Below are 27,893 nucleotides of genomic sequence, written 5' to 3' on the forward strand. Positions count from 1 at the left end.
TTTTGGGAAATAAGGAAAAAAAATATTAAAATAACCCCTTTGCAGGTAACTCTGTGGGTCCAGCCCTGCCACTGGCTGGTCTCAGCAGATCCCCATTTCTTTGGGAAGGTGATAAGTGCCAGATGCAGCTGGGGAAAACATCCCTTTGAGGACAAGCCAGCCACACATGGCAACAGCTGGCCTGATTTGGGCCCCTGATTGATTCGCCTCTGCTTTACCAAGGCTCCCCAGGGAGCAGGTGGGATTATAATTACCTCGTGGTAATTAATGCAGTCATCATTTCAGCTACCCCAGCAGTTCTCAGAGGAGCTGGTTTTATTTGCAGCTCACACACCAGCTCTGCAAAAATATTCTGAGATTTCTGAATCAAATACCCAGATCTCTAAAGAGAGGCTGGGGCTGGGGGAGGCAGGCACGAACACTTGGTGTGATTTATCGTGCTGGAAACATTCCTGATGGAGATGCTCTCATGCACGGATGTGGCAGGCATGGAGAGCTTCAGCCTCTGCTGCAGAAGCTTTTAACACTTCATTTTCCCCAGAGCCACCAGCTTGATCTTGCCTGCTTAGAGTCAAGCAAAGATGCAGAGTTACAGACACGTTCCCCTCTTCCCACCAGAGCAGCCTCTGCAGGCTCTCACCACCCTCTTGTGACAGCTGACCCATCCCCCTGTGAGCTGGGGGATTGTCCTGCTCATGAGACCACCAGGCTGAGGTGGGAAGGTGCTGAGTGTGGCCATGGGGCAGCCAGAGGCTCTCCCACCCCTGTGAGTCCATGCCCAGCCACCCATGGCTCTGCCAGCCTTGTCTTTCCCCAAGGAGATCCGTCAGGAGTTCATGTCCAAGCTGTCACCCCAAAAATGATGGTGGTTTGGCCACAAATCCTGGCCAGCCAAGGGGCTGGGGATGCAGCTCTGGTAAATTGGAGAACTCAGGACCCCCCTCCTCCTGCCCTAGAGGCACCAACCCTGTGTCCATGAGCTCGGGGCAGTGATGCATCCCCAAAGTCCCTGTTCTGTTCTGCACAAAGCTGAGATGTGTTCCTGGGCTTCGAAGCTGAGCACGTTAGATGACAGATGTGAAGTAAACACCTCAAAACACCTTAAAAACAGCTGTGCTGACTTTATTTACCCAACCTGGAAACATTGACTCTTTGGAAAAAAACCCCCAAAATTTCAACCATTCCTTTGGGCAAACTCAGCCAGACTTGTGCAAAGGAAACGAACCCAATAACTGAATTAGTGTGAGATTCAATCCTGTGAGAGCAGGCAGGAAAAGGGAGCTGTCTGTCAAGTTGTCACAATATTTGGACATTGCTTTCAAGTGTTGAAAACAAATGATGCCAGTGTAAACGAGGCTGGTGGGACTGGGAGGTGGTGCCCGATCCCCCAGGAGTGCAAAATCAGGGATTTCATGGCACAGGTGGGGCCCTGAGGGTCACCAGTCTCTGAATCAGCCCCTCCTCGCAGGAGGAAGTGGCAGAGGGTGGAATGAACCATCCAGGCTCCCACACTCAGAGACAAATTGGAGTTTCCTTGGGTCTGGCTGCTCCCAGGGAGGGCACAGCTCACATCAAGCTTTGAACCCTCCAATCTGAGACCTCATCTGGCTCCTGGGGCTGTTTTCCCTTTGGATTTCCACAGAAATCCTCTTACAGACACATCTCTTTTAGGTAAACTGTTTTTTTTTTTTCCTCTCAATTCATTAACAAAAATTAAGAACAAAATCCCAGGTGATAATTCTGTCTCTGAAGAATCCATGTCCAGACTGTGGCTGATCACACCAAGCTCTCTGCAGCCTCTGGCCCTGGGGGAGTCACTTTTGAAAGGAAATTTCATCAAGGCAGACCAAACTCTCACAAAAGTAATGATCAGTATTTTTATTCATACACACTTGCTTTGAAACTACAATTAATACTTAACAAAAGCATTTCATGCAAACAAAGATTGAAGATACTGTGAATTATGAAACAAACAAACAAAAAAGATGCTGTAATTTGTACATCAGTCTTGCCCACTACACTTCCAATGGTTGTTTTTGGTTTTTTTTAAATCTTTTGAAAAATGAATGGCTTCTCCAGATTTTCTGGTAGCATCTTGCAGATAAATGATATGAAAATAAATAATGTTCTCCTCCATATAAATACAACATTTGGGTCTTAAAATAATATTAAAAATATTAATGAGTTCAAGGTGGGATTCCTCCATGTTCAAAAAAAATTAAAGTAGCATACAGTCTTTTGAGAAGTTTCAGGTGTTCTCTGTATTGTGCAAAACCACAGAGTGTTGGGAAATTTAACCATTTTAAAAAGAGCCAACAACCTTAATTTTGTTGAAATTGGGTGGTTTTGTTTTTTTTTTACATTCATTTTGATAACATGGGAGAGAACAAATGAAAGGTCTGGGGAACAAGCCATAGATTTAATTTTTATTACCCCCTCAAGAACACGTTTTTTATACTCCAAGGCCAACAGTGGGTAAAAACACAGACTGTAATTAATATTTTCAGTGAATTGGCCAAGCACTCACACCCAGGAGCTCTGTGGCTCCTTTGGAAGCCAAGCCAGGGCGTGTGAAGCTCTGGAAGGACAGAGCCCTTGGCACTGTCACCTCAAAGGGTTCAGAGAGAAGGAAATCAAGCAGTTCTCAGGAAAATGTTTGTAAAGATCATGAACATCATTTTCCTTTCTATTAAAACGTTCCTGTCATTAATAATTGTGAAACTAATGAGACATCAGCTGCAGAGTGCCCAATGCAACCAGAGTGAGAAATGAGCTTTAATGGCAGCTGAGTCAATGTTGTTGCTACTCACCCTGCGCTGTTTCAAATCATTAACAGACTTAATTTATTTGTTTAGGTCAACTGACATCAGTGGAAGAAAAAAAAAAACCAGCTTCTGGAGCAGTTTTCTTTTAAATTTGAACTATGGCGTCACAGACAAGGCAAAATAAGAAAGCACAAAGACACATTTACAACACAGAAATACATTAAAATATCAACAGAAAATATCGACCTGTCGTGGACTGCACAAAGAACAGAGCTCCTCCTTCAGCAGGAGTCAGTAAAAACGGTACTAGAAAACAGCTGTGCTGACTTTATTTACCCAAAGGGAATCTCCCCCTCCAAGAATCAGTTCTGCTAAGACTTCCACCGACATGGAGTTTTTAAATTGCACATAAAAATCTCAGTAGCTGGAAAAGAGGTAAGTGCAGCTGACCTACACAATCAGCAAGCATCACTCCCCGCCACCCCCTGACTCCAGGTACAAAAGCTGGACTCCAGATTCTGTAAGAATCGTATCAGATCTGATTTTATTTCTCTTCAAATGGTTTCAGCAGAGTTACTAAAGTTCTATAAAAAAGTAGAAACAGCATGGTATAGCCAGCAGTACCATGTGAATCCAAGAAGCTGATTTAATATTAAAAATTATAATAATACTTACACAACTCTTTTCAGGTTAAAAGTGAATTAGAAACATTGCTAAGAAGTCCTTAGTGGGGTCAGCAAGTATTATCACCCCATTTTACAGGTGAGGTAAGCGAGGCAGAGAGGTTAACAAGCGGCCCTCTCCCTCTCAAGGTTTTCCTGGGAACAGGAGGGATGTAGTGCATGATGATTATTCATGATAAGGCTATTTAATTCCCAATTGTTACTGGCACAGTGAGGGAATCATGCATGGTTGTGGAGTCAAATCTTACTTATTTCTGCAATTCAGCTATTTCAGATCCCATCTATGAGTGCAGGGCCGAGGGGAATAAAAAAGTGCTTTTTAGCTTTTCTACTTGGCAGCTCAGTGCCCTCCTACAGAGGGGACACATCAAACACAGCCCACACTCACGTTTGCAAAAAGACAAAAAAACTCTATGTACAATAACTTATGCTAATGACTAACAGAACTGAAAATCACATTAAATATTTCCAGAAGTCTCCTGGCAGGTCCAAAAGCCTACTGTAAACTCTATATACTGTAAATACGCTTTCTACTCATATCAAAGCTTTATTATTGGATTATTATTAATTATTTCCAATGCTATGCTTTGCACAGTAAGGAGGATCTGCCCCCCCCTGCTCACTGCATGTGTCTCCTATGGCATTTAATTGGGATTGCACCCAGAGGCAGCTGGATGTGGAGACACTTTTTAACTGGTACCACTCCATCCCTGGACATGTCATCTTCACAGCTAGAACACAAGTGCCTCTCTTGCTCAACCTTATTAATTTTATAGAAGTCCAGCATTACTGGCTTGGATTCACCCCAAAAGACAGGATGGATTTCAAAGGCCAGAAGCATTCAGATGTGGTGAGTTTTTTTTTTTTTTTAAACTAACAGCTGATTTCCAGAAGAACTTTCTGCAGTTTGTAAAATGAAATTCAATTGTATTTCTGGAAAGAATGAAGGATCAGAAAGCTAAATTGCATTTCTCCTCCAAACTGGATTAAGAAGGAGTATTTTATCATGGGAATGTGTTCTCTCCTTCCCACATATGTGCCAGCCCTTCTCAGAGCACCGAGCCTGGCCAGTGGGTGAAATGGTTGTCCTGGAATCCCACCACCCTGCTCTGGTCACTCAAAGCTACACAAAAGTACCCAGATATCTGAATAATGACAAATTTTGCCTAGGAGCCAGTCAAGTCCCATTTAATCCCTGAAAATCCCTTGGAAGTTTTACATGGCAGACCTGTGCCTCTCCTGGCAGGAATGGAGCTGCCCTGGAACCGTCTGGGACTCCAGCACTGAGATGGAAACACAGCTCCCAAAACTTCCAGCCCAGCTTCAGTGCAGTACAGCTTTCAATCACAGCTCCCAAAACTTCCAGCCCAGCTTCAGTGCAGCACAATTTCCAATTTGCCTTTTGGGAATCGTGGTGGTAACGTGGGTGCTGGGATTACAGTTGCTATTGAACACAAGTGAAAGAGAAGCAGCTCTAATGCTTCCCCTTCTGTTGATACATGTTCTCTAGAAAAGCAAATCTTGTGAAAAGTATTATATAAATAACACCTGTCTCTAAAAAGATAGGAAAATTCTGTCTGTATTCTTCAGGTTTTCCTTGCCATTATAAGTTTCTGGATTCTGAGCAGCCAGTGGGAGTTCTTGGGAAAGGTCAGAGCATGTGAGGGCATCAGGAAGAGCAGTGAGGGGTAACACAACTAATCCCTGCTTTGTCCAACCCTGCCTTGCTCCTGGAGGATCCAGGAGTTCACAGCACGTTTTCCTAAGTGTTACAAACCTCCAGAAGACAACATTTATGTCACAAGCCTGGGGACCTGAGGTAACGACATTAAAGAGGAATTTCTCCTTCTATGTCAGAAAAACTGGGAGACAACACAAGGGCTGAAGAAACTGGGTATGGGAAGCAGCCAGAAAATGAGCAGCTCTGTCCCAGTGTCAGGCCAGTCCTGTGTCACAGCTGTGCCAGCAGTGGGACTTGCTGGGACAATTCAGATTTCATCAGGAAAACAGAACTGTGGGAACATCTACCCAGGGGAACTCCTCCCCAGGTTTCTGGCTTGGTTCAATTCTGACCCTGTTCTGCTTTGCTTACTCTCCAAACCTGTATGCTGGTATTTCTCCCAGTATTTTCCTTTTTCACAAGTGTTTTTTTTTCACTTCACATTTTCAAAACAAGCACAATGGCATCTCTTGGCAGACTGGCATAGCTGAGAGCCTCTTCCTTATTAAAATCTGAGACGCAGTAATCTGTTATCTTAATTCAATCTATTATCTTCTACAGCATGATTTCTACTCAGATTTTACTAAACATTGCCAGGCTAATAATATTCAGAAAAAAAATAAGGAAAAAAGTCATGAATGCTGCATTAGGCCACATGCTTTATGGTAAATACCATCATTTTTGAAGTACGTAATACACAAAGAAGAAAATGAACTCCCAGTCTTGGCTGACAACACATTTGACACAGAAGAGTTTAAAATTTTACTCCTCAAATGTTTGAAAAGTTTGGAGTCCTGTTTGTTTAGGCAATGATCTGAGTTCCTGTCAGCTGGCCAATGCCCCTCGTGAGCCACACCTTGGGACGTCAGGGTTTGATGGCTCCAAGGTGCTCCCCGTGGGAGCAGGGGGTACAGAAGGACTGAGGGCAACAATTGGACTCCTGGAGTGTGGAAATTGCACATCCTGGCCCCAAACCCACGTTTTCCAGGGCCCTGTGGGGGCAGAGACTCAACACAGTCACCCTTCACATCCAGCCACGTTTCCCCCAGTTCCCCCAGCCCACCCCTGTGGCTCCCCCCTGGCAGGACTCGATCTTTCTGACAGAATCTTTGGCACAGGTTCCATGGTTTATTGTCATAAAAGATGATTAGAAAGTAGGTTCCCCTCCCACCCCACCCCATTACATATTCTAGTATAAATTGAAGTCTTTTATGGCAAATATCTTACTTTTTGAATAAGTTTACATGCTGGAAAAATTGTAATCAGTCTGCATGCAGCAACAGAGACATCATGCTTCTGGCATCATCATGCACATCTGACAGACAAAAAGTGCCTGTGGCTGCTAATGGGATCAAGGCAGGAGGGAAAAAAAAGGGGAAATGCACCAACTACTATTTTACATGCTGTAACAAAACCAAAATATGCACAAAACATTATTTACTGATATTTGAGTTAATATCTTCTGGTAAGTTGTAAGAGGAAATATCAAAATTTTTTATCTAAGTGATAGGAGAGGAGAAGATTGCATTAATTACAGTGTTCATCATTGCAAATAAAGTCTATTTCCTTCTCTGCAAGTAATAAGCAGATGTGAAATGAAAGCCTAATTGAACCTCGTATAAAACCTGCAGGTAGCAATTATTATTTAAAAGTATATCTACTTTAAAAAAAAGAGATTATACCCTAAGCCAGTAACAATATTCAAAACCTAAAGTAAAAATCAAAACAATAGCAAGAAAACATTTAGCTAAATCTAAATGGTGTCATTCAGAACAAGAACTTTCACAAATAAAGCACAAGTTGTTTTATAAAATTTTTATAATACTCTTTATGCTTGATATGATTATGTCAATAATATAGATCTGCTTATTATTAACCCTTATTATTAAGAGTTATTACTAAACATGCAAAGTTCATTGCATGAAGCATATGTAAAATGTATTAAATTCCATTCTATCAATAAAACGAGTTTTATTTTTTTCTTTCAGGCTTGATTATTCTACAGCCCAAAGTTTTCTGAATTAAAACTGATTATTTAAGACTGAATCTCACTTGATTTTCATGAGTAATTCTGGAGAAATCAGGAAGTCACTTGGGGCTGCATTTTCTGTTAATTTAATATGCATAATGCTTTCTTCAATTTACTGCCCTACACTGCAGACGATAAATAAACACATGTAAATAAGACTTAAGGAATTACACTTTTGTTTTACATTCCAGGTTAATAAATTTCATAGTAAAATATTTGTATTAGAACCAGTTAACAGTAAACTTGAGGAGTGGTGTAAATTAAACCAACTGAACAGACAATGGCACCCTGGATCACAGAATAATCTCATGGAGATTAAAAATTCACAAAAGTATTATTAAAATTATTACTATTATCATCATCATCATTATTATTATTATTGTTAAAGACAAAATTTCACCCTTGAGTTTATCACCTGCTACTCATAGCACAAATCCTAGAGATGTGGCCACCACCCGAGCGCTTTTATTTGGGATCTTACAGGATCTGCTCACCAAGCCTCAGGTTCTAATTTGATTTCATCCCCCCTCCCACCCATTCCCAACCTTTTTTTTGTTTTTTTTCCTGCCATATTTTTCAAATGCTTTCAGCAATTTTTTTGCAATGCCTCTCCCCTCTGGAGCTGACCCCGCTCAGTCTCTGGATCTGCCCCCGAAGTCTCCGGGAGCGCGGGGAGGACGCTCCCACCTCCCGCCATCCGCCCCCAAGGAATAAATACTCGAGGTGGCTTCTCATTCATGCCACGTGTCAGATGTTTTTCCAACACAACAGAGTTGAAAAGGGAGCAAAAGGACAGTGGGAAGGTAAAAAATACAGAACGTACCAAAACATGGGTAAGTTTCGACAGGTCAGTGGCGACTTCTAGAAGAAAAAGTGGGCACCGTACGCTAATTTATCTCCTGTTAAGACAACATTGCTGCTGCAAAGCCCAAATCCTGACTAAGTGGCCCTTCCCTCATCTCACACCCTTCTAACCCTACAATTTCCAGGCCCAAATGGAATCAACAAGGCGAAAGCCTAAAAATTGTAGGGTTACAACTGTTCCCCACGGCGGGATTTGTTCTGTTTCATGCTACATTTTCTACAAGGGGGTGCACGAACTGGGGGTTGACATAAGAGAACCCTTCAAAATCTGTTTGGTCTATGTTGGCAATGACCAGCTGATCTGGAGGCGTCAACACCGGCTGTCCTCGCGTGAAGAACTTATCGAAGTTTTCAGCCCCTTTGCCGCACTGAAAGGCAAGAGAAAAGCAGAAAAAAAGGCTGAAAAATGTCAGCAATACAACAGCAGAGTTGTCAGGATATGTGTAAGGCTTTCCCCTCTTTCTTATGAGTAGATGAGGGAAAATTTGCTTTACAGATGTTTTGATAGAATATCACAGAACAGTGAACGTTTAATATCTGAATCCTGGTAAAAAGCAGTCAGAAAGGTTTCCATCCCTCAGAGTGAGGTGATGAGATAAAGAGGCTTAAATACTCAGCATTACTGGGATACAAAAGGCAAAAGGAAATATTTTCATAAACATATGTTGGCAAGAGATACTTTCTTTAGGAAGTCATTTCATTCTTTTTAAAAGCCTTACAATACAAAATTAAATTTTCATGTTAGTCTCGGTTTCCTTTATGATCTGCAAAAAGCTTAATGCAATTCATTTATGTGCTTTGAGCCTGCATTGAACAGGCTATAAACTGCTATAAATTCATAAATGATAGCAGGGCCTCAGTCCTTGGCATGGCAGGAGGGCTGGCCAGGGACATCCCAGGACAGGTCCTTGTTCCTAAACTTGCTATCACAAGTTTCCTCCTTTATTTTCTAAAAAAAGTATCATTTCTGGGCAAAGTCCAGGCAAAAAAAGCCTAAAATACCACTATAACCAGAGCAAAACTCCTTCAGAACAGAAAACAAAAGAAACAACCAAAATAATGGTTGGAACTCAGTGATTTTAAAGGTCTTTTCCAGCCTAAACAATTCTATAATTGCATGACACTGATACAAATAGAATCAGCAGTCACCATAAATGAGTTGTGCACAGGGTATGTAAATACCAGACTTGGATTTTAAGTTATTTTTGTCTAGGACAGCAGTGCCCCAGACCTGGAGCAGCAATCCCACCCCACGGGGAGCAGGGCTGCGGTCACACTCCGTGAGGGATGGAGCTGGCACCTCACTCACCACTTTAGGTTTAAAAGGTGGCTGAATCTCCCTGTTCTCCAATTTTTCCCAGTCAATTCTCCTGAAGAAAGCGTGTTCCCTGATGTCTCTTTCACCTTCCAGGCCACAGCCAAGGCGTTTTGCAGGGTGTTTAGTCATTAGCTGTTGGGAAGAAAACACCAAACGATTCAGTTTAATGCTGGAAGGAAAGTGAGAGGGACTTTCCCCTGCTTGCAATGCTCTTGCTCCTCTCCTGAAGATACACACTGCTAATAAAATTGTTTTGAAAAGCCAAAATTTTTGGAAGGATTTTCTTTTGTGATCACTGGATCAGAAAAGTGATCAAATCAGCAGCAAAATTAGGGGCTGCACCCAGGACACGCTGCCATCCCTGCTGGCTCACAGCTCCTTCCTGAATTTCACCTCCAATCTCTCAGTTCAGTCTTACAGATCTCCAGAACAGCTCCTACCCCATCTCAGCAATCAATTAAACATCATAAATTCCAATGCACTAAAGCTCAATGAAGTACAACCCCCCCCCACCCATTTCATTTTTCTGGAGCTTGTTCAAGACATCTCATTACAGAGCCTCCAATTCTTTGGCACCCAGCTGACAACATCTAATCTTTGTTTCCTCCCTTGCATTCTTAATGACATCCTGGTCAATACTATACCCAGTTGCAGAGATTAAACAGACTTGGGGAAAAAAACCAGCCCCAAATCCACCAGCCTGGTGTGCTTAGAAACTGGAATGTATTCCCTAATTAACAAGTTCCAATTGGAACATTGGGAATTGTGCAATGTAGCCTTTAACTCTCAGTTCCAGTTTTGTGGTGACTTTTTAAAGCTCTTTTACAAATTATATATGATTAATGTACTGCTGGGAGTGATACCTCAACAGATCTTAAAACCTCAGTACCACTTTAGTCTCCTTCCAAATGTTGAGTTGATCTGATTCCAATTTTGAACCTAAAATAAAAGTGACTCTAAGCAGGTTTGGGAAGTGGCTGTGCACTGGGCAGGAATCACAGCTTTCTTCAAGATTAACAGCAATGCTCCCATTTTTGTTACTTTTTCCATACCCCTTGCTTCAACAGTAAGTGATAAAAGAAAATGGGAGTATTGATTCCAGTAGTTTTAATTCTTTCCAAAGTTGCTGCATTTACCAAAACCAACAAACTCTCAATCAGTGGAATGGAAGTCAAGCAGACAAATCAATTCCAAGAGCAGAGTGGGCACGTTTGTCTTGCCCAACGGTGCCCAGTACTGGGATTGCTGAGCTACCACTGGCTGCAAGGGTCAGAAACTTTCTCATATCGACTTCTTAGCTCAGGAAAAATTCCCACTGAAACCTGAGATTAATTTGTCAGTTTAATGCAGATGAAGAACATGTCAGTATCACAGAGACTTGCCCAAAATCTCAAGGTGCAGGGTAATTTTAGCTTTCTGCCCTCCCTTGACATGAGCACCAGAGAGCAGCAAACAGAGGAGCTGAAAACAGGGCAATTACATCAGGTTCAGACTGTGCTGTTTGAATGTGTGATTGTCACAACAAGGCAACAATCTGAATGTACTTTACAAAAATACATCATGTTTATTTTTTGTTGGCCAGCTGGGATAAGATCCAAAATTAGCATGGTCTTTCATTTTACCTTCTTGCTCTAAACACCTTTTCCTTGATGATTTTTTTAAAGGGACTAATACCCAGCTCATGTATAGCACTTCAGAAATGGTTGGAAAGGATAGGAAGAATGTAAATACCAAATTAACTAAGTGCACTGGAGTTTTATCAGTGTAAGTCAGACATCAAATAACCCATTACAGGCGGTGGATTGGAAAAGCTGCAGACTGATGGTGCTCTGGAGAATCACATGGAATCAAAGGGAAGTCAAATGAATTCTTTCTTCCTAAGCTAATCCCCTGAAGCTAAATCTATTATTTTCCTCAAAAGTGAAAAAAAATAATTAATTTAGTATCTAAGACCAATTTTAGGCCACACAGGTAGCACTGGATCAGAATTTCCCCATGGTTTCCTTGCATTTCTGCTAAAGATTTTTACATAAGCTTATCTTCACCTAAATTTAAAAATGATTCTCCTAAACTCCTGTTCTCTGATCCTGTCATTGGGCTGAGGACTCGCTGGAGTAGCTCCAGCCAAGCTGAGAAATCTCACCCCGCAAAATCAGGGCTGTGCTGCCACAGGTCGAGAGGCAAAGCCTGGGGAGACTCTTCACACCAAGGTCCTGTTTATAAATTCTGCTCTGGCTTTGGCAGCTGCTGATCCTGACATTTGTTCTTTCCATAAAACAAGCAGGCACAGCGGGAAGAGCCCAGCACTTACCAGTGACACCAAGTGACAACACAGCTCAGCGCTGCCTGACAGAAGTTGCACTTTAAAATACTACAGTGCTGTGTCAGAGCCAGGCAAAGGCAGCTACTCACAAGGATTGCCAAAAAGGAACTTAATGATAAATTAACATTTTATCTCACCCCCTTGCAGATGGAGACAGCTTCTTTGGACAGGGATTTTGGGTAGGAAACATTATGCTCCATTATGGACTGGAACAGCTCATCTTCGTCTTCCCCATCAAATGGAGGCTGTAGAAAATAAATCACAAGTGAGCAACTTACTGAGTTTTCCTTTTTTATGTTAAATTTTCTACTTTTTATGAAATGGCATGACAACACCATGCCCAAAGAGATCCATATACAGCAGTGCTCCTTGTCCAGGAACACTCCCCAGTCTCACAGCAATCTGCAGCCTGGATTGCTGCTGACCCAGTTTAGTGTTTGACAGTCTCAGATCAAAATCAAGGAGAAATGTTCATTTCTGTCCCCAGAATGGCAGCCAGGTTAATGAAATGTGTGCAGGACTATCTTTGTGATCAGCTTTAATCAGTTTTTAAAGCTGCTGTGCACCAGGCAGGCAAAATACTTCAAAGGCTGAAGTTTGGAGAATAACTTTCAATTACCTTGTGCTAAGGTATATCCATTCCTCACTTAATTCCAGTTAAACACCAGTTTGTTTTGTGTCATGGCTGTAGATTCTGCTTTTGAGACTATCACAAGAAAGGGCTGCACCATATTTTAAAATACAGGGATGGGAAAGTGCCCATGGATAAATTCCATGGATATGGGCCTTGTGCAAGACCCAGCTAATGGTAAATCTCCTTTTCTCCAAAGCATTCAGATGGCCAATATTTGAAATTCTGCCTGCAAATGTTAACAGCTGCAATTGGTACACATTAAACTTTTAAAATGTCCATTGGAACTTCACAGAGAAACTCTTAAAGGCAGTTGTTACAAATGTATGTTTTAAGCTCAGGAAATGCCTGCCTTTACCTAACACTCACTGAAATTCAACTGCAGGAATCTTTTTTAACTCAAGACTAATATAATTCCTGAAAGTTGGGGCTTATATGCCATTTATTGCAGCAGAGTGTTGCTTCCCTACCCGAGGGACTCAGAGAGCAGCCTCTCATTAACTCTGCAGAACGAGGGGTCTGTAACTGAGCACATTTCCAAATTTTACCCCCAGGACATACAGTACAAAAACTGTATTCTTGGGACTTAACTGCAATGCAGAGCTTATACACACTCTTATTATGCTTCCCTGTGGTTTCAAACTCCTAAATGGTATTTCTTCCACTTGACATGCATTTTCCTGCTCAAGTGTCTCCCTTTCAATTCTGAAGATGGCTATTTATAACATTATTGCAGTACAAAGGAGCCGAATTCAAAGGCAGAGCTTGATTATGTGGGTGCAACATAAAGAGCTTAAAGCCTAAATACATTCTCAGTTGAGTCAGTCAAGAGTACAAGGAGATAACAGCAGAATGAAAGGCTTCAATCTTATCCTGCAATGGTCTAAACCTTTAGGGAGCCTTGAAACAGAGCAGCCTTGGAGGGCAGGAGGAGGAGCACAGGAGGGGGAATCTCTTACCTGGCCAGCCAACATCTCATAGAGCAGCACACCGTATGCCCACCAATCCACCGACTTCCCATAGGGCTGGTAAGCAATAATCTGCATAATCACAAAAAAAAAAACACAGGAAAAACCCCTGTGTTAACTAACCCCCATTAGGTACGTGTGTGATGTGCAGAGAAGGACAGGTTTCCTTGGAAAAGGCCAGAAAGACAATCCTGTAATCCTCCCTCCAGCTAATCACGGGTTTCAGTGGGAGTTGGGATTGTTTTGCAAGCGTGAGTCTAAACCCACCCACGTCCTTGGTACCCTGATATTGTGGAAAATGCAGCTCTCAGGAGTCCTTGGGATGTGCATTTGAAGGCAAAGGAGGAAGTACAGCAGCACAATGAAGGAGACAAATGGCAAAACCATTACCCAACTGTTTGTGTCAAAGTCTGAAATCATGAGGCTCGCTTAACTTAAGAACCATCAATAATTAAACCTTTCTTTTCAATATTTATGTTTTTGTTCTGCTGTAAAAGGAATCAAAATTCAGGAAAAGAGCAAAACTCCAAAAATCTCAGTCAAGTTTTTCCAAGCCACATGATGCTCAGTACAAAATACCAGCAACACCAAAAAAGAAAGGGGGTTCTGCTGTTCAGACTAATGGAAATGTCAAGTATTTTCCATGCTCTGGGTTCAGACCTGACTGACAGAGCAGTGCAAATTGAGTTCTGACACAAGGAAAGGCTGCAGGTGCCAGCAGCACCCAGGTCCCCTCCTGTGTTATCCTCTTTAGTCGATGCCTCCTCAGAAATCAGCATTCATTTATTTAAGAGCTGCATTTGGAAATGGTGTGGAGGAGTTTGGAGGTGCAGCTGTTTCTCAGATCTCTTCCTAAATAACTGTGAAGGGATGCTGTGAATTGTGAAGGGATGCAGGACATCCCAGTCCCTGCCCATCCCCACTGAAGGCAGCATCAGAGCCTTTGACTCCATCATCTCCACTGGAATGAGCAGGGAACTGAGGCAGTCACAACTCCAGAAGGGCTTGCATTCATTTTCCTGCTTGCTTGTGTTTTCACTCTTTGTGAAATAAATTGCCCAGTCAAATACACATCACACATCCTAAATTTTTTAGCAGTCTGAAAGAGAAGTTGAACTGCCAAGTTCCATAGTTGCTCAGGAAAATAGTGAGTCACCAGTGCAATAAAGCAGGGCTGCCTGGCTACTAAATAAAATTATGGCCTCTGTGTGGATATATGTCCTTGCCTGAGATACAGCAGCACACGACTTAAAAATTACTGCAATGTTTCTAACCAAAGGATTTTAAAATCAATTGTGCTTTGGAATATATTAGACAACCAGAGATAATAACAAGATTCTCATCTGGAAGGCCCTACATAAAGGCAGTCTGTATTAGTTATCTCTTCGCAGTAACATGGGCTTAAAAATATATATTTGGGACATTCATTTCATCTCATAGCAGTTGACATACTTGGTTACTTTGCCTTCCATTTCCATCACCAGTAAGTTCCTGCTGGGATCAATATTTCCTTTTGAAACACCAAACACTTTCAAACTTTCATCCAGGAAAAATACTGGCCTTTACCCACAAAATGACAAAACATTGCATCCTCAGTCCTCCTCTGAAAATGTCTCCCTGCCTTATGGAAAAGAGTATTTTATATAAAAAAGGGATATTTTTCAGGTCATTGATTTGTAAGGGCAGAACATTTTGTACAACAAGTACATGGTATGTGGTTTTGGGAGGAACAGTTTATTTCAATTAGCAAATGAGGAGGAGATGGATCCATAGCAGTGAGAAAGAAAATGCTGCTACACTGCCAAGGCTCTGTACCTGGCAGCCAGGTCTGTGCAGAAGCCCACAGTCCACTTCTGTCCCTGTTGTGAAGGAGCTTGATGGGATTATTGAGAGGAGGAAATCACATAAATGCTGCAATGCAATGTCCTACAGTGAAATTGTACCAAAGCACAGACTCAATGATGCTGACTTTTATCCAGCAAGGGCTGGGCTCCTCTCTGAACAGCATTCCCATCAGGAAATGCAATCTCCCCTATGAAATCTGCCTTTGGGAGAGAGTATCAAACAGAATCATCAGGAGAGGCAGAATTAACATGGAAAAAGCTCCAATGGATGGTCAGAATCACTACAATTTTTCTGCTGCTTGATGTCACATCTGAGATGAACAGAGCAGTGCCCCTCTGAGCTGGCACACACCTCCCTCACCTGAGCCAGTCTGTGATGGGAGAGTGGGAACTGGGAAATGAATCCAGCCAGCAAGGCTGGAAAAGTCCCACTGCAAATGCAATGACAACACCTTTTGCATTGAATTATCTCCATGCAGAAGTGGTGCTGCTGCACACAGGGAGTTTTCCTCCTCCTTCCCTTTAATCCCATCTGAACACACCCAGTTTGAGTCACCAGTTTGATCCTGGTGAGGCTCTGGCACCAGGGAAACCCAGACCAGCTGTTTGCCATGTCCTGTGTGCAACCTGTGACAAAACTCCTTGTACTGGGAGCTGCTCCCAGCACTAACTGGGCAGTGCAAACCAGAGGGGAGAATGCTCACTTCAAGGGAGGAATTACATGTGGGAGGAAGCAGATGAGCCTTCACTGTACAGGCAAACATGCACTGGTACAAAGTCAGCCAGTTGTAAACGTTGTATTTTCAGTGTTTCCCTCCTCATCACCCAGGATTCATCGTGTGCCCCCTCCCAGTGCTGCTGCACTCAAAGCCATCCCTGCCTGCCATGCAGCAGCTGCCAAAGTCATTCTGTCTGCATGTACAAATTCTGGTATCTTTTACAGCAAATGGGGGTATTATATATCCAGCGAGGGAGTTCCTGTCCCTAGAAATAAAGAGCTGTACCCTCCTCCACCTATGATTCCTGATTTTCACTGGCCAGGCAGCAATGGAAAACTGATGGGATCCTTCTCTTCCCCTCCTTCTTCATCATTAATTTAAATTATTGCCTTTTTCATGTCCTTTTGCATTTCAGATGTCCCATTTTACCCATCTATTGCCATGCATTAAGAGCTCTGCCTTTCCAGGTTCTGTGGATTTGAGCACTCAGAAAGAGCTCAGGAATTTCTCTCATCAAGCAAAATTGGCAGAAGGAATTGCTTTTTTTTTCTTTTTTTCTCTATTTTGCCTCCAAGGAAGGCACAGTTAAGAGCAGGACACAGAGATTAATATCAGCAATTTGTAGGAATGTTTAGATCATTGCAGCTAGTAGGCAGTTGGGATGAAAAGATTATATCCCAGAGGCAAGAGGAAATCTTTTGTGAGCATATATGATGTCTGCTGGAAAAGTTAAAACTCAGTTATTAAAAGAAATAAATATTACCAGTACAAGAAACAGTCAAATGCACTTTTCAAACCTTTGTAATACCTATTTCCCTCCCACAATCCTGGCAAATTCAAGGTTGGAACTGCAGGTTTTGAGGCTGTGAGAGGGAAGAGAAGGAAAATGGAGTTTCTAATTTAAATTATAAAAATCCCTGCTGCAGGGATGCTGATGGTGGGGTTCTGTGCTGGCAGAATCCCTTCTCCCTAATCCTTTTGACATCCATCTCCTCCTGTCTCTCTTGACTGGTCAAGGAAACACAAAGTACTAATTGATTTCACACCTATTTTACCACTCTGACCATAAATATTTAAGTTCAGCACATCAGGAAACACTCTGTACAAGATAACCACTTTCTGCCCGAGAGAAGCAGACGTGGGATCCCACCAGTTTAACCTCTGCACATTCTTCAAATTGCACAGTGTCAGAAAATTAACAGTAATTCCAGCCCATTATACACCTAGGTAATAGCAAATGGCAACTTTCCCACTCAGAAATAAAAAAGGGAAAACATTATTTTGCAGCACACCAAATTGGGGGGTTCAGTTTGCTGAAGGCAGCACTGCACTCCCCTGCTTTTCCAGGCAGAGCTGGGGCAGGGGACACCAGCTGGGCTGTCCCTGCAGGGTCCTTGCAGCTGAGTGTTCTCTGATCCATCTGTGGGCAGGTTCTGCACCCCCAGGCCCCAGGAGAGTCACCACATTCTTCCCCAAACGCTGCTGCAAAGAGCTCCCTCTCCATGTTTGAGTGCAGCCCACTCACAGGATTCTACTCCAGATACCTACAAGAGTTTATTTAGATTTAGCTCCTTTATCTCCACCCAGCAGGGAATGTGACCGTGCAAATGAATTCTCATTAAAATCTATTAGAAATTTATAAATTTTAGCCCATGGAAATGTGAGCTGAAACACCCCTGCAAGCAAAACAGGAACCTTCCTTTGAAGTTTACCACAAAACTAGTTAGCAAACTGTCACTCACAATAATGTCTTCAGAGACAAAAGAAAATCAGCCAATTAAACAAAATCAAATCAAATCTGTTTATAAGATAACAGACTAATTTTCTCTCACTTACTGGATGTTTTTGGTAAAAGGTTTATTTCTTTATATGAAATTTCCAAATAAAGTAAAATAATTCGCTCCAGCATTGACCCACACTGAGCATTCTGGTACTGACAAAATGTTCTTTGGCATTAACTGGCACAAGACAATTGCCACAGAAAGGACACTTAAATTTGTAATATTGGCTTCATTTATGTTTTGACAGAAGAAAATTAAATACTACTCTGGTTGTTCTGATACCCTGCTGCAAGCAACAGCAAATGGTGAAAAAACAAGGGTGCATAACACACAATATTTCACTCTGAAAAGCATGAATTAGCAACCAGGAAAAAAACAAACTATTTTTCATTCCAATTTCCCAGAGATGACAAAATTCACCTTAGACACTAATTTACTTGTCCATGTATAAATCTCTCCTATTCCAACAAACATTCAATTACAGCCAGAAATGCTTCAACCAGAGCTGCCTCTTGCTCAGAACCCAGTGAACAACTCTTGGATCAGGATCCAGCCCCTTGCATCAAATTTGCTGCCAAACAAATCAAGACTCTTGAAAGCTCAGTATGCACAAAGACCAGATTTTAATATTCATATATTTGAATTATATCCAAATCACCACATGTGCTTGTTTTCAATTTTTTAGACCTCAGCTATTGAAATACAAATCATATCTAGACTCAAAATCTTAACTCTGAGCTTGTATTTATCTCAGTGCTTTAAAGAACAACCGGGCTTTTCATGATCATATTTTCATTTGAGACCCACTGCAGTTGGTTCAGGCTTCAATGTCATTTTCAGTGGCTTGAAAGCTGCACAGCTATGGCCAAGTCATGGAAAACTCAAGGCAAATTATGGATTTATTACAAAATTCCACTCAAGGCCCAATCTCTCAGCTTTTGGAAGAGGCTTTCAGTGGCAGGAGCTTTCCTGAGGTGAGGAACAGCAGCTCTTGGCACCTGTGCAGCACTGGCAGGACATGGCCTGGAGAAAGCCACAGTGGTTTCACAAAGAGGTCAACAAAAAGCTTCAAGACCTCACCAGTCCCCTCCCAAAAACCAGTGGGTGGTTTGTGATTTCCTGAAAATGCCAAATAATCTTTTAAATAAATGTGTGCTGGCAGCTGTGTGAACCTAGGAGGGAACAGATTAAAGCAGAGTTGTTTGCTCCCAGTGAAATATTTACTGATCTCAGCAAAAAGCTCAGCAACACTCATGATGTTTGTGTAACTTCACAAATTGCAAAGTTTAGTATAATAATATTTCCAGGCTAGAAATTTAAGATCAGAAGTTGGTGAGCCTGTTTTTTAGGTTTTTTTTTCCTAGAGTGAACATAATCTTACCTCATAAAAAGTTAGTTTGTCAATCAAGTAGGTATTTGCTAAAATTGTGAAGTCTTACTGATTACATTGCTTTAATTCACAAATATATCCAATATAACCTGCAATGTATCCAATATAACCTAAATAACATTTAACCTGCAGAAGTTAAATGGTGTCATCCAGAGAGAATCTGGAATAAAATCCAAACCCAGTGGTATAAAATGTGGAGGGACAATTTCTTTTAAGACATTAAAATGTTCTTTAAAGATTTACCTCTGGTGCAATGTAGTCTGGAGTGCCACAGAAGGTCCTGGTTGTTACTCCATCCAACATGTGTTCCTTGCACATTCCAAAATCAGCAATTTTAATGTGTCCTTCTGAATCCAACATCACATTATCTAATTTCAGATCTCTGAGAAGAATCACAGTAATTTAAGGTTAATGTTTGGGGTCAGCTAGGGTGAGCCTATTCTGAATAAGGAATATTTGCAGCTCTTTGGGAGGTTGAGGGTGCACATGTGGGGCTGGCTCGGCTTGGAGGGAGCTGGGAGACATCTGAGAATGACCTTAAAATCCTGGAATGGGTTGGAAGGGACCTTAAAGCCCATCCAGAGCCAATCCTGGAATGGCAGGGACATCTCCCACTGTCCAGCCCCCTTGTCCAGCCTGGCCTGGGACCTGGACAGGGATCCAGGGGCAGCCACAGCTGCTCTGGGCTGGACAGTGAATGAAGAGGTGGCTGTGTCTGACCCCTCACCTCACAATTTTGGATGTGTAATATTATTAAACAACACACAGGAATACAAAACATGAAGTTTTCCATTTTCTAGAGGTTTTATTTCAGCGGGGCAGAGCACAAGTGTCAGAAAGCTCAGGTTCAACACGGTTTCCACCTTACCAGCAGCAACACAACTAAAAGAGCTCTACACTGATGGCTTTCTGTTTTAAAAATACACTGAAAAGTTAAAGAAACTGATCATTTTGGGATTTTAAAAATAGTTCAGAAGTTACTTATGTCAGATCATACTCACCTATAAATAATCCCTCTGTTATGGAGAAAGAATAACCCAATTGAGATCTCAGCTGCATAGAACCTGTGTGGGGGGAAAAAAATCAACACATTTCTTATTGCCTCATGAGTTTCTTCTGGCAAAATAAATTGGAAATGAATCACAGTAAAGCATGATAATGTAGTAGCATATGAAATATGGAATTGATAGTGTATATATACAGGTGACATAAAAGACCTATCACTTCAGCTGGACCTCAATAGATACATTTTGAGTATTTGATGATGAAATAATGCAGAATCTAAAAAAAAAATTTGGAAAATGGCTCCCTGGACCACAAAAAATGGTGCAGCTGGAGCACAGCTTTCTTTTTTTGCACTCACTCTGCTGCAAAGGTTCTTATCTCTAATCACAGACTGATGAATTCAGGATGCAGCTCGATGTACATTGCAATTCATACGGCATGAAATAATTTGCAGAAATAGTGTTCCTTTATACAGCCTGTTAATGGATTAATTACATGAAGCTAATTAAAATAATTACCATATAAAATATAATTGCTGAATGCAGTTAAGAGGTATAGAATACTGGTGGCTGTTTGAAGCTGGTTGCTGTGGAACTGTGCAAATTACGTGCGAGAGGATTATTTAAAGATGAGATTAATTTTTAGGCTCAGCGCAAGGGAGAGGAAGCAACCGAGCTCTGCAACACTCGATCAGAGGTGTTTGTGAACATGTGTGAAGATGCAGCACAGGCAAAAGCTGTCATGAAGCACCACAGACTGTGCCAAGTGTTGGCAAGTTGCATTAGCTGGGAGTCAAGGATGATCTGACACCACCAAGGTTTGATTCAGTGAGTTGTTAAAATGTTTGTCTGCATCTGAAATACTTCTATTCAGAAGGCCTCTCGTTTAAACAAGCCCCATTTCAACACTGCTTATACCAAAATGAGAAATTATTTTAACTGAGTGCTTAAAGCAGTTGGTCACCCTTGATTTTAAAGTTTCATTAGTAAATGATTTATGGAACACTAACGAAGTGGTGATGAGGTATTATAAGGATGGCTAAAATGATACTGATGGATCTATTCACTCTTAAATATGCAACAGATCATTTTCAGTTGCTCACTGATGTGCCAGATGTACAATTACCTGAAAAGAATCACGTAGATAAACAACTCCTAATTCCTTATTAACTCCTCACAAATATGTCACACAATTTCTTACAAGTTATACATCGAATTTGTCTTGTATAAAGTGCAATTTATATCACAGTGCTGAGTCGATTTGTTCTGCCTTTCTCTGTAGCACTAATTCAGACTGAAGCATTCTCCTCACTGTTTAATATTTGCTTTTAAAAACAACATCAGAATATGAAGTAACATCTTTAATTTCCTGCTGCCCTGCTTAAATTCTTGTCACTTTTCAAGTAAGCATCTCCTGCTTTTGTTTGTGCTGTATTTTTGAATAAAGGCACAGCTACCTTTGGCCTATGTGTTCAAACAACATTTTTAACACAAAATTCAGATTTTGAACCCTAAAAACAAACAAAGACCAGCCCAGACTTCATCCTGAGCCTGGGAAGAGGAAGAAACCAGATCCTCCTACAGTGTAAAATCAAATGATGTGATTTAAACACATGAACACTCACACTGCTTGTGGCTCCTTAAATTTTCCTACTTGCTGGATGTGATACATGAGATCCCCACCGTTCACATATTCCATCACAAAATACAGCCGGTCCTAGGACAAAGTAGTAAAGGGGAACATAAATACATTAGAGACAATATTAGATATTCATTGATCAGCCAAAAAGGGGAAAAAAAAGTCACTAGCATGTTATTAAAAAGCTTTTAGGATTATTAGGACTGGGAAAAAATTATAGATCAGGAAATGGAAGCGGAATGTTTTGTACAACCTTTAAGAGGCAATGATTGATGAGATCTGTCTGCTTTTGCCAATTTTAGTGCCATGCTCTTACAGATTATTTGTCTCCAACAGTTTCAAGAATTATACAAATATAGCTCAGTCTGAAAAATGTCTCTAAAAATAAATGAAAAAAAAAAGAAAATAAAAATAAATCAAAGATGGTCAAAAATTCCAAATTGCTTTGAGGCCATTTCTGATAGTTCCTAGTAAGTTTTCCTTTGGAAGATGTCTGGATGTGGCACTTGAGGACATGGTTTCATGGGGAATGTGGGCTGATGGTTGGGCTTGGTGATCTTAGAGGATTTTCCCTGCCTCAGTAGTTCCATAATTCCACATCATCCAAGAGGCTGGCACAGTGACACTGGGCCATCAGATCCATCCTCAAATGTGCCACTGGGAGATGCTTTGCAATGTGATGGGCAAATGCCCACTTCACATATTTATAAGGAAAGAAGAAAAAAAAGCCCCTTGGTGTCACCCAGAAGTGACAGAAAACTAAATTAAATCCACCAACACTGATTCATGACTAATAACCCCACGATATAATAACAGCCATTAAGACTTTTCAAATACTATCCCCAGAGCTTTAAAAGTATTTAGGAACCTTTGGGAACCCGGGCTTGAGGCTCTGACTTAGCAAAGCACATATAATTACATTTAGGAATTGCCATGCTGGCCTGCTCAAACGACTGCAAGAAGAAAAACCTTTAAAATTATTTTTTACATTTAAAATCCAAGGGGTAATTACATGTGGGATTTCTTCACCATTTTCTACGTGCAGAGGCTACCATACATGAGTTGGATGATAATAAATGTTACTGGAGTGATAAAATCCACGACCACGCAGCCTGGGAAACATCGGGGTGCTGAGAAAGACAGAGCTCACGTACAACTGTCTGGAAACAGGAGTGGAGCTGTGTCAGGAACGGGGGCTTATCTTGCAGTGCCAGGACTCGTTTTTCAACCATGGTGCACTCCACATCATCATCCTGGATCACCACATCCTTTTTCAGGATTTTGATTGCATACAGCTCCTCTGTGCCCTTCCTGTCCGCCAGCATCACCTGCAGGAAAGGGAAACAGCGGCGTGAAAATCCCCCGGGCCAGGGAGGGAAGGTCACTCAGATGCCTCAAGATTCAGAGAGATGGCAAGCCAGCTTTTCCTTTAATTTGTAGAGAGAAATTTGATCAAAACTCCAAAATCATGATCACTGTACATTTCAGACAGCCTGTGCCCAAGCCCGCTGGCTGATTGCGGGCTCGTTGCTGAAGGGCTGATAAAATGTTAAGTCCCAGGAGACTTCTTCAGTAAAGGGCACTTTATCACCTGAGTTTTGTTCAAACAGGCAGAAAAATAGCAGTCTGTTCTCTCAGCTATTGGATTTCTAATATATATATACACTGTTCCTGGTTTTTTGTCCAATATTCACCCTTACTAACGTTGGTGACTTCCAGAACTGGCAGAGTGACCTAGGTATTAAAGCCAGGAAAGTAAGACTTAATTTCCTTGAAACTGCCAAGAAGTGAGGATCTGAACGTGAGCAACAAGTTCTCAAATTGCCCAACAGTCTGAGGTTATAAATTTGTTTTTATTTTTTCAAGGAAACTGCCTATCTGGACTTAAATCTGCTTGGGGGGAATGACCCTACTCCCTGTTAAGAAATCCTTCCTCAAAAATACACATCCTTTTGACTCTGGATTTTGCTTCTGAAAGAGCTGTTTATTCATTTTTCCTCAGGGAAAAGAAAAAAAAAAAAAAAAAAAAAAGAAAAAAAAAAGTAAAGGAACGTGACTGGATTATTCTGAAGAATTCCTACCTTCCCAAAGCTCCCCTTTCCAAGAACCATGAGAAAGTTGAAATCTGTCAGCTTCACCCTGTCCAGATTGTTGGATGGCACACTTGAGTTCTTGTCTTCTGTTGAAGTAATGACTTTGTTACCAGCTGGCCCAAGTTTGGCTTTCTGAAGAACACACACACACGTACACACACAAAAACAGCAAAGTGAGAATTCCCTGTTTCCTGGCAGAAAGGATCTCTGGGTGGAAGTTGGAATTGGAAATGGCCAGGTCTGAGGTGGCATTCCCAGGTGAAAGGTTGCATAATAAAATATGCACAGACACACCTTCAAAGACTCATTCCAGCAATAATTTTGACATAATTGAAGGAATTAAAGTGGAAAACTGTGTTCATTTAGAACCAGATAAAGCAGATATGCTTATCTGGTTAAAAGAGCAAAACCAAAGCAAAGCCCAGAAACAAAATTAAAAATGATCATTTGCTTTCATGCCAAAAGCAGCTTAAATGGTGCTTTTGTTCTGAAATTAAAAAAAAAAATTAAAAAAACATAAAAAGAGGCTATCCAAAAATACCATGCTGTAATGCACACTGGGTATTTTAGGATATAAAAAACCTCCTCAAAACATTCTCTTTTAGAATGGAATTTTTCCAGTCACTGCATAGCAAGAGTTAAGAGAATTTTGACATGCACCAAGAAAAAGAACCTGCATTAAAAAATCCCACAAGACATGAGAATTAATGCAGATGTACACGGCCACTTTCACACCAGCAGTACAATCAACTTTGATTTTCAATCAAGGGTTGATCTGGAAAAGGGGGAAAAGGAAATATTACAGACAAGGGCTCTGCCTTGTCCAGAAACTTTGGTTTACAGGAGGCTGCAAGTCTCAGTATTTCACATGAGACACAATAGCATGGCTCAAGTAAGCTGCATTTTAAATCCCAGAGTTAATAGAAGAGAAAAAAGTAAGACTCACCAAAAGATAATGCAGGCTACAAGATAATATCCTCTTTTCTTTTTTTTTCCCTCAAAACAATCCCATATACCAGCAGAAGCAAAGCCATAAGATTTAATAATTTGGGATATAAGTGCTTTCCCCATCTGTCTGGTGTGTTGGTCTGGTTAATAACCTCTAATATGGTCAATTTACTTTTTGCTAGAGATGTATGTTTGACAATTCAGGATAACTACTATTTTCTCTGCATCACAAAAGGACAATATTTGTGTATTATCCTTCTTTTACAGATAAAGAAAATTACAGAAATGGAGGTTTATTCAAAGTCACACAATACCTCCCTTTAAAAGCCAGGCCTGGCATACACCTTTGGCACTGGAAACTGAGAGTTTGTAACTGAGAGTTACAAACCTTCCCCTCCCCAGAGGAGTTTAAAACCATAAAATTGAGAGGCACTCGATTCACAGACTCCATCTACTCTTGCAGTAATGTCAGATAATCATCTGACAAAATAACCTCCTGTCACTTCAAAACCATATTCAGCTTGGATGACTCTTCCTGCAACTTTATAAGCACAGAAAATCTTATGCCCTGCCACAGGGATATGAATTTTTCAAGTTTAGATCTCTTTATTAAAAAACTTGTAATACAGCTTAGACTGGGGAATTTCCTCCACAGCAATGTTATTACTTGTTTGCATGAAAGCAGCACTTGGAGATGCTGATCAGGATCGGGTGCTGTGCAAACTTTTAGGGAGAGCCAGCCCTGGATGTCAGCCTAAATCCCTGAGCCTGCAAGGGATGCTCCCAGGGCAGATCTGGCTGCTGGGACAAATCTGAGCTCTCTGGCAGCACAAAGCTCCTTTCCAGGCCACACAAGATTGAGCCATGAGCAAAACAAGGGTAAAAAACCCCCAAATCCCAATATCCGTTATTGGTACAAGATAAAGACGTGGCTCAAGGGAGCAGCTTTGCCTTTGTGATGCTCCCACAAATGGGATCTCAGATAAAGATCTTGCTTTTCTGATGCACAAAGCAATTTCAATATCCTTCTTTTCACTGAGTAATGGAGATCCAAATCAGGCACTGAATGGAAAGCACCAGCTTTATTTCTTCCACTTTAAACCCGCTGGGCAGGCGTTGGCAGCTTGTCCAAAAAATGCATAACTCGAACAAAAAGTCAAATTTTGTTCCGAGGCCATTTGTTTTTTGGGTACAAACCTGCCAACCAGGGAGGGAGTGCTCTCTGCAGTGCTGCAATCCCAGGCTCTGGAGTTTCCAGAACTTCTTCCATAAAAAAGCACGGCAGGTTCACCAGCAGGCTCCAGAGCTGGAGGCACTGCTTTCACTCGGAGTCAACACGGCCTGGAATTCTCAGGATCTGAAGGCAGCATCTTAAAATAATATTTGAGAAGCCAGCCAAGGCCTCTGTGCATCCTCTGAGCACTTAGACTCAATGAGCAGCAGACAAGCTCCTCTCACTCCCATCTTTCAGCTTTTTTTAAATTAGATGTCACTCTCAGTTTGAGAATCTCTCTTTGCAGATGGCAGATTTTTGAGAACACGGGGTTCCTCTGGTGTGCTCAGGTGGGCTCTGAGCTGTCTGAGGCAGGCAGGAGGTGAGCAGGGCAGGAGTTCATTGATGTGCTGAGCTCTGAGTGCCCAGGTGACAATCCTGGTTATCCCCTGGCTGAGCTGCCATGGGAGGGGTGAAGAGAGCCCTGCTGCAAACCAGCTGGAAAATCCAGGGACAGGGCAGCCAGGGAATGCTGGGGAACAACCAGACTGACTCAAAGGAAGCACATAGCCCCAAAGTGGCAGGAAGTCATTAAATTATCATCACCTTATCAAAGGTCCCTATTTCCCATCACCTTGGCCAGCCACCATTCTTTCAGAAGCATGCAAAAAACCCCCCCTTTTTCACATCTGGCATGTGAATCCCTGTTACTGTTTTTTGGCTTAAGGTCCTAGTGGAAATAGAGTGGGAATTTCAAGACATTTCACTGAGCTCTATCATGAGTTTTATATCTGAAACACCTTGGCCGTAGCAGACAGAAAATGCCATGCAGCCAATATCCTCTTCCAGACTGCCAGAGCAAAACCAATTCTGCAGCTACAGAAGGGACATAAACTCAAATTATTCCTAAAAGCTTATTGGAAAAGATTGATATTTTGCCTTTCCTACCATGACTAAAATTGAAAATCGCAGAATCCTATTTGAACCCTCTTTTATTTTTCATGGATATTAAAACTTGCTGAAGTTGAAGACAGCATTCCAGGCCCTGGATTAATTTTCAATCCACATTCCAACTCCTTGTCTTATTATCTTGGATAAAACCACAGTATTGTTACAACAAAGCCAGCTTGCAGCAAACCAACCAGGAAAACAGAATGTTAAAGATAAATTAGTCTGCACTGGTAGCAGGAAAGTTAATCTAAAAAGAAAACAAGACATGCACATCATCTTACTTCCTCGGCTTTGGACGCACCTTATCTCGGCCAGTTCTTTTACCCTGAAACCACAGGTGAGACATATCTTATATATTCAGCCCAAACTCACTTCTCCGTGGAGTGTTAAGAAATTACAGTGTGCTACACTGGAGAGATTCTGGGAATTTGGCAGGTGCTTCTTGGAAAAGATATCTCAGGTTTTGCAGTAAAAATGCTTTGGATTTCTTTTTAGTCTAGGAGTAACAATTACACTTTTAATTAAATATGAAAAAAGTTATCTAAAATCTAATGAGAAGTGTGATGCAAAAAAGAAACAGAAGTGATTTAGGGAATAGTAATTCTTCGTTTTTTTATGGCAATTGCAGTAATTCTTGATGATTCTTTTCAAAACTTTGTGATTTTTTCCTGTGAAGAAAATCAAATAGGACAAAGCAATAAATCTGGATGTTGGTTCTTCTGCCCTCCATGTATATCTGTAGTAGGGAATCTTAGGAATTACAGAGCAAAAAGACTGAATTGGTCATTTTGCACATTAGCCAATAATAAATAAAAGTTGTGAGGATTTAAAAAAAATACATACAAAATTCCCTTTCCTACTCCCAATCTCTTTGGCACGAGTCTCCTCCAAGCTGCCAGTGCTTTAACACCTTGTATTGCTCTCCTCTGCTGCAGTTTGCAGCACTCAGCTGGGTGAGATTGGCTTTGTTCCCACATGGGAAACCAACACCAGGATCCAAAGCTGCCCAA

The 27,893-nt window shown here is 41.4% G+C and overlaps 1 protein-coding gene across 3 annotated transcripts in view; it reads right to left on the reverse strand.

Moving 5' to 3' along the window:
- Nucleotides 1–6,276: 6,276 nt before the first annotated feature.
- Nucleotides 6,277–27,893, reverse strand: part of PRKCA (protein kinase C alpha) — a 135,303-nt gene continuing 113,686 nt past the window's right edge. For 2 of the 3 annotated variants that reach the window (XM_086856977.1, XM_086856974.1), the window contains 9 exons: nucleotides 23,760–23,903; nucleotides 22,833–23,006; nucleotides 21,665–21,756; nucleotides 20,037–20,099; nucleotides 19,279–19,417; nucleotides 13,293–13,373; nucleotides 11,840–11,947; nucleotides 9,371–9,511; nucleotides 6,277–8,429 (listed from right to left, as the gene is read on the reverse strand). In XM_086856977.1, coding sequence (XP_086713103.1) covers nucleotides 8,265–8,429; nucleotides 9,371–9,511; nucleotides 11,840–11,947; nucleotides 13,293–13,373; nucleotides 19,279–19,417; nucleotides 20,037–20,099; nucleotides 21,665–21,756; nucleotides 22,833–23,006; nucleotides 23,760–23,903 — 1,107 coding nt within the window. In that variant the 3' untranslated portion in view covers nucleotides 6,277–8,264. Of the gene's footprint in view, nucleotides 8,430–9,370; nucleotides 9,512–11,839; nucleotides 11,948–13,292; nucleotides 13,374–19,278; nucleotides 19,418–20,036; nucleotides 20,100–21,664; nucleotides 21,757–22,832; nucleotides 23,007–23,759; nucleotides 23,904–27,184; nucleotides 27,209–27,893 lie in introns of all 3 variants that reach the window. The other variant, XM_086856976.1, reaches the window with a different exon arrangement.

The sequence above is a fragment of the Cyanistes caeruleus genome, chromosome 19 (genome assembly GCF_971803275.1).
Source record: "Cyanistes caeruleus chromosome 19, bCyaCae1.hap1.1, whole genome shotgun sequence".
NCBI lineage: Eukaryota > Metazoa > Chordata > Aves > Passeriformes > Paridae > Cyanistes > Cyanistes caeruleus.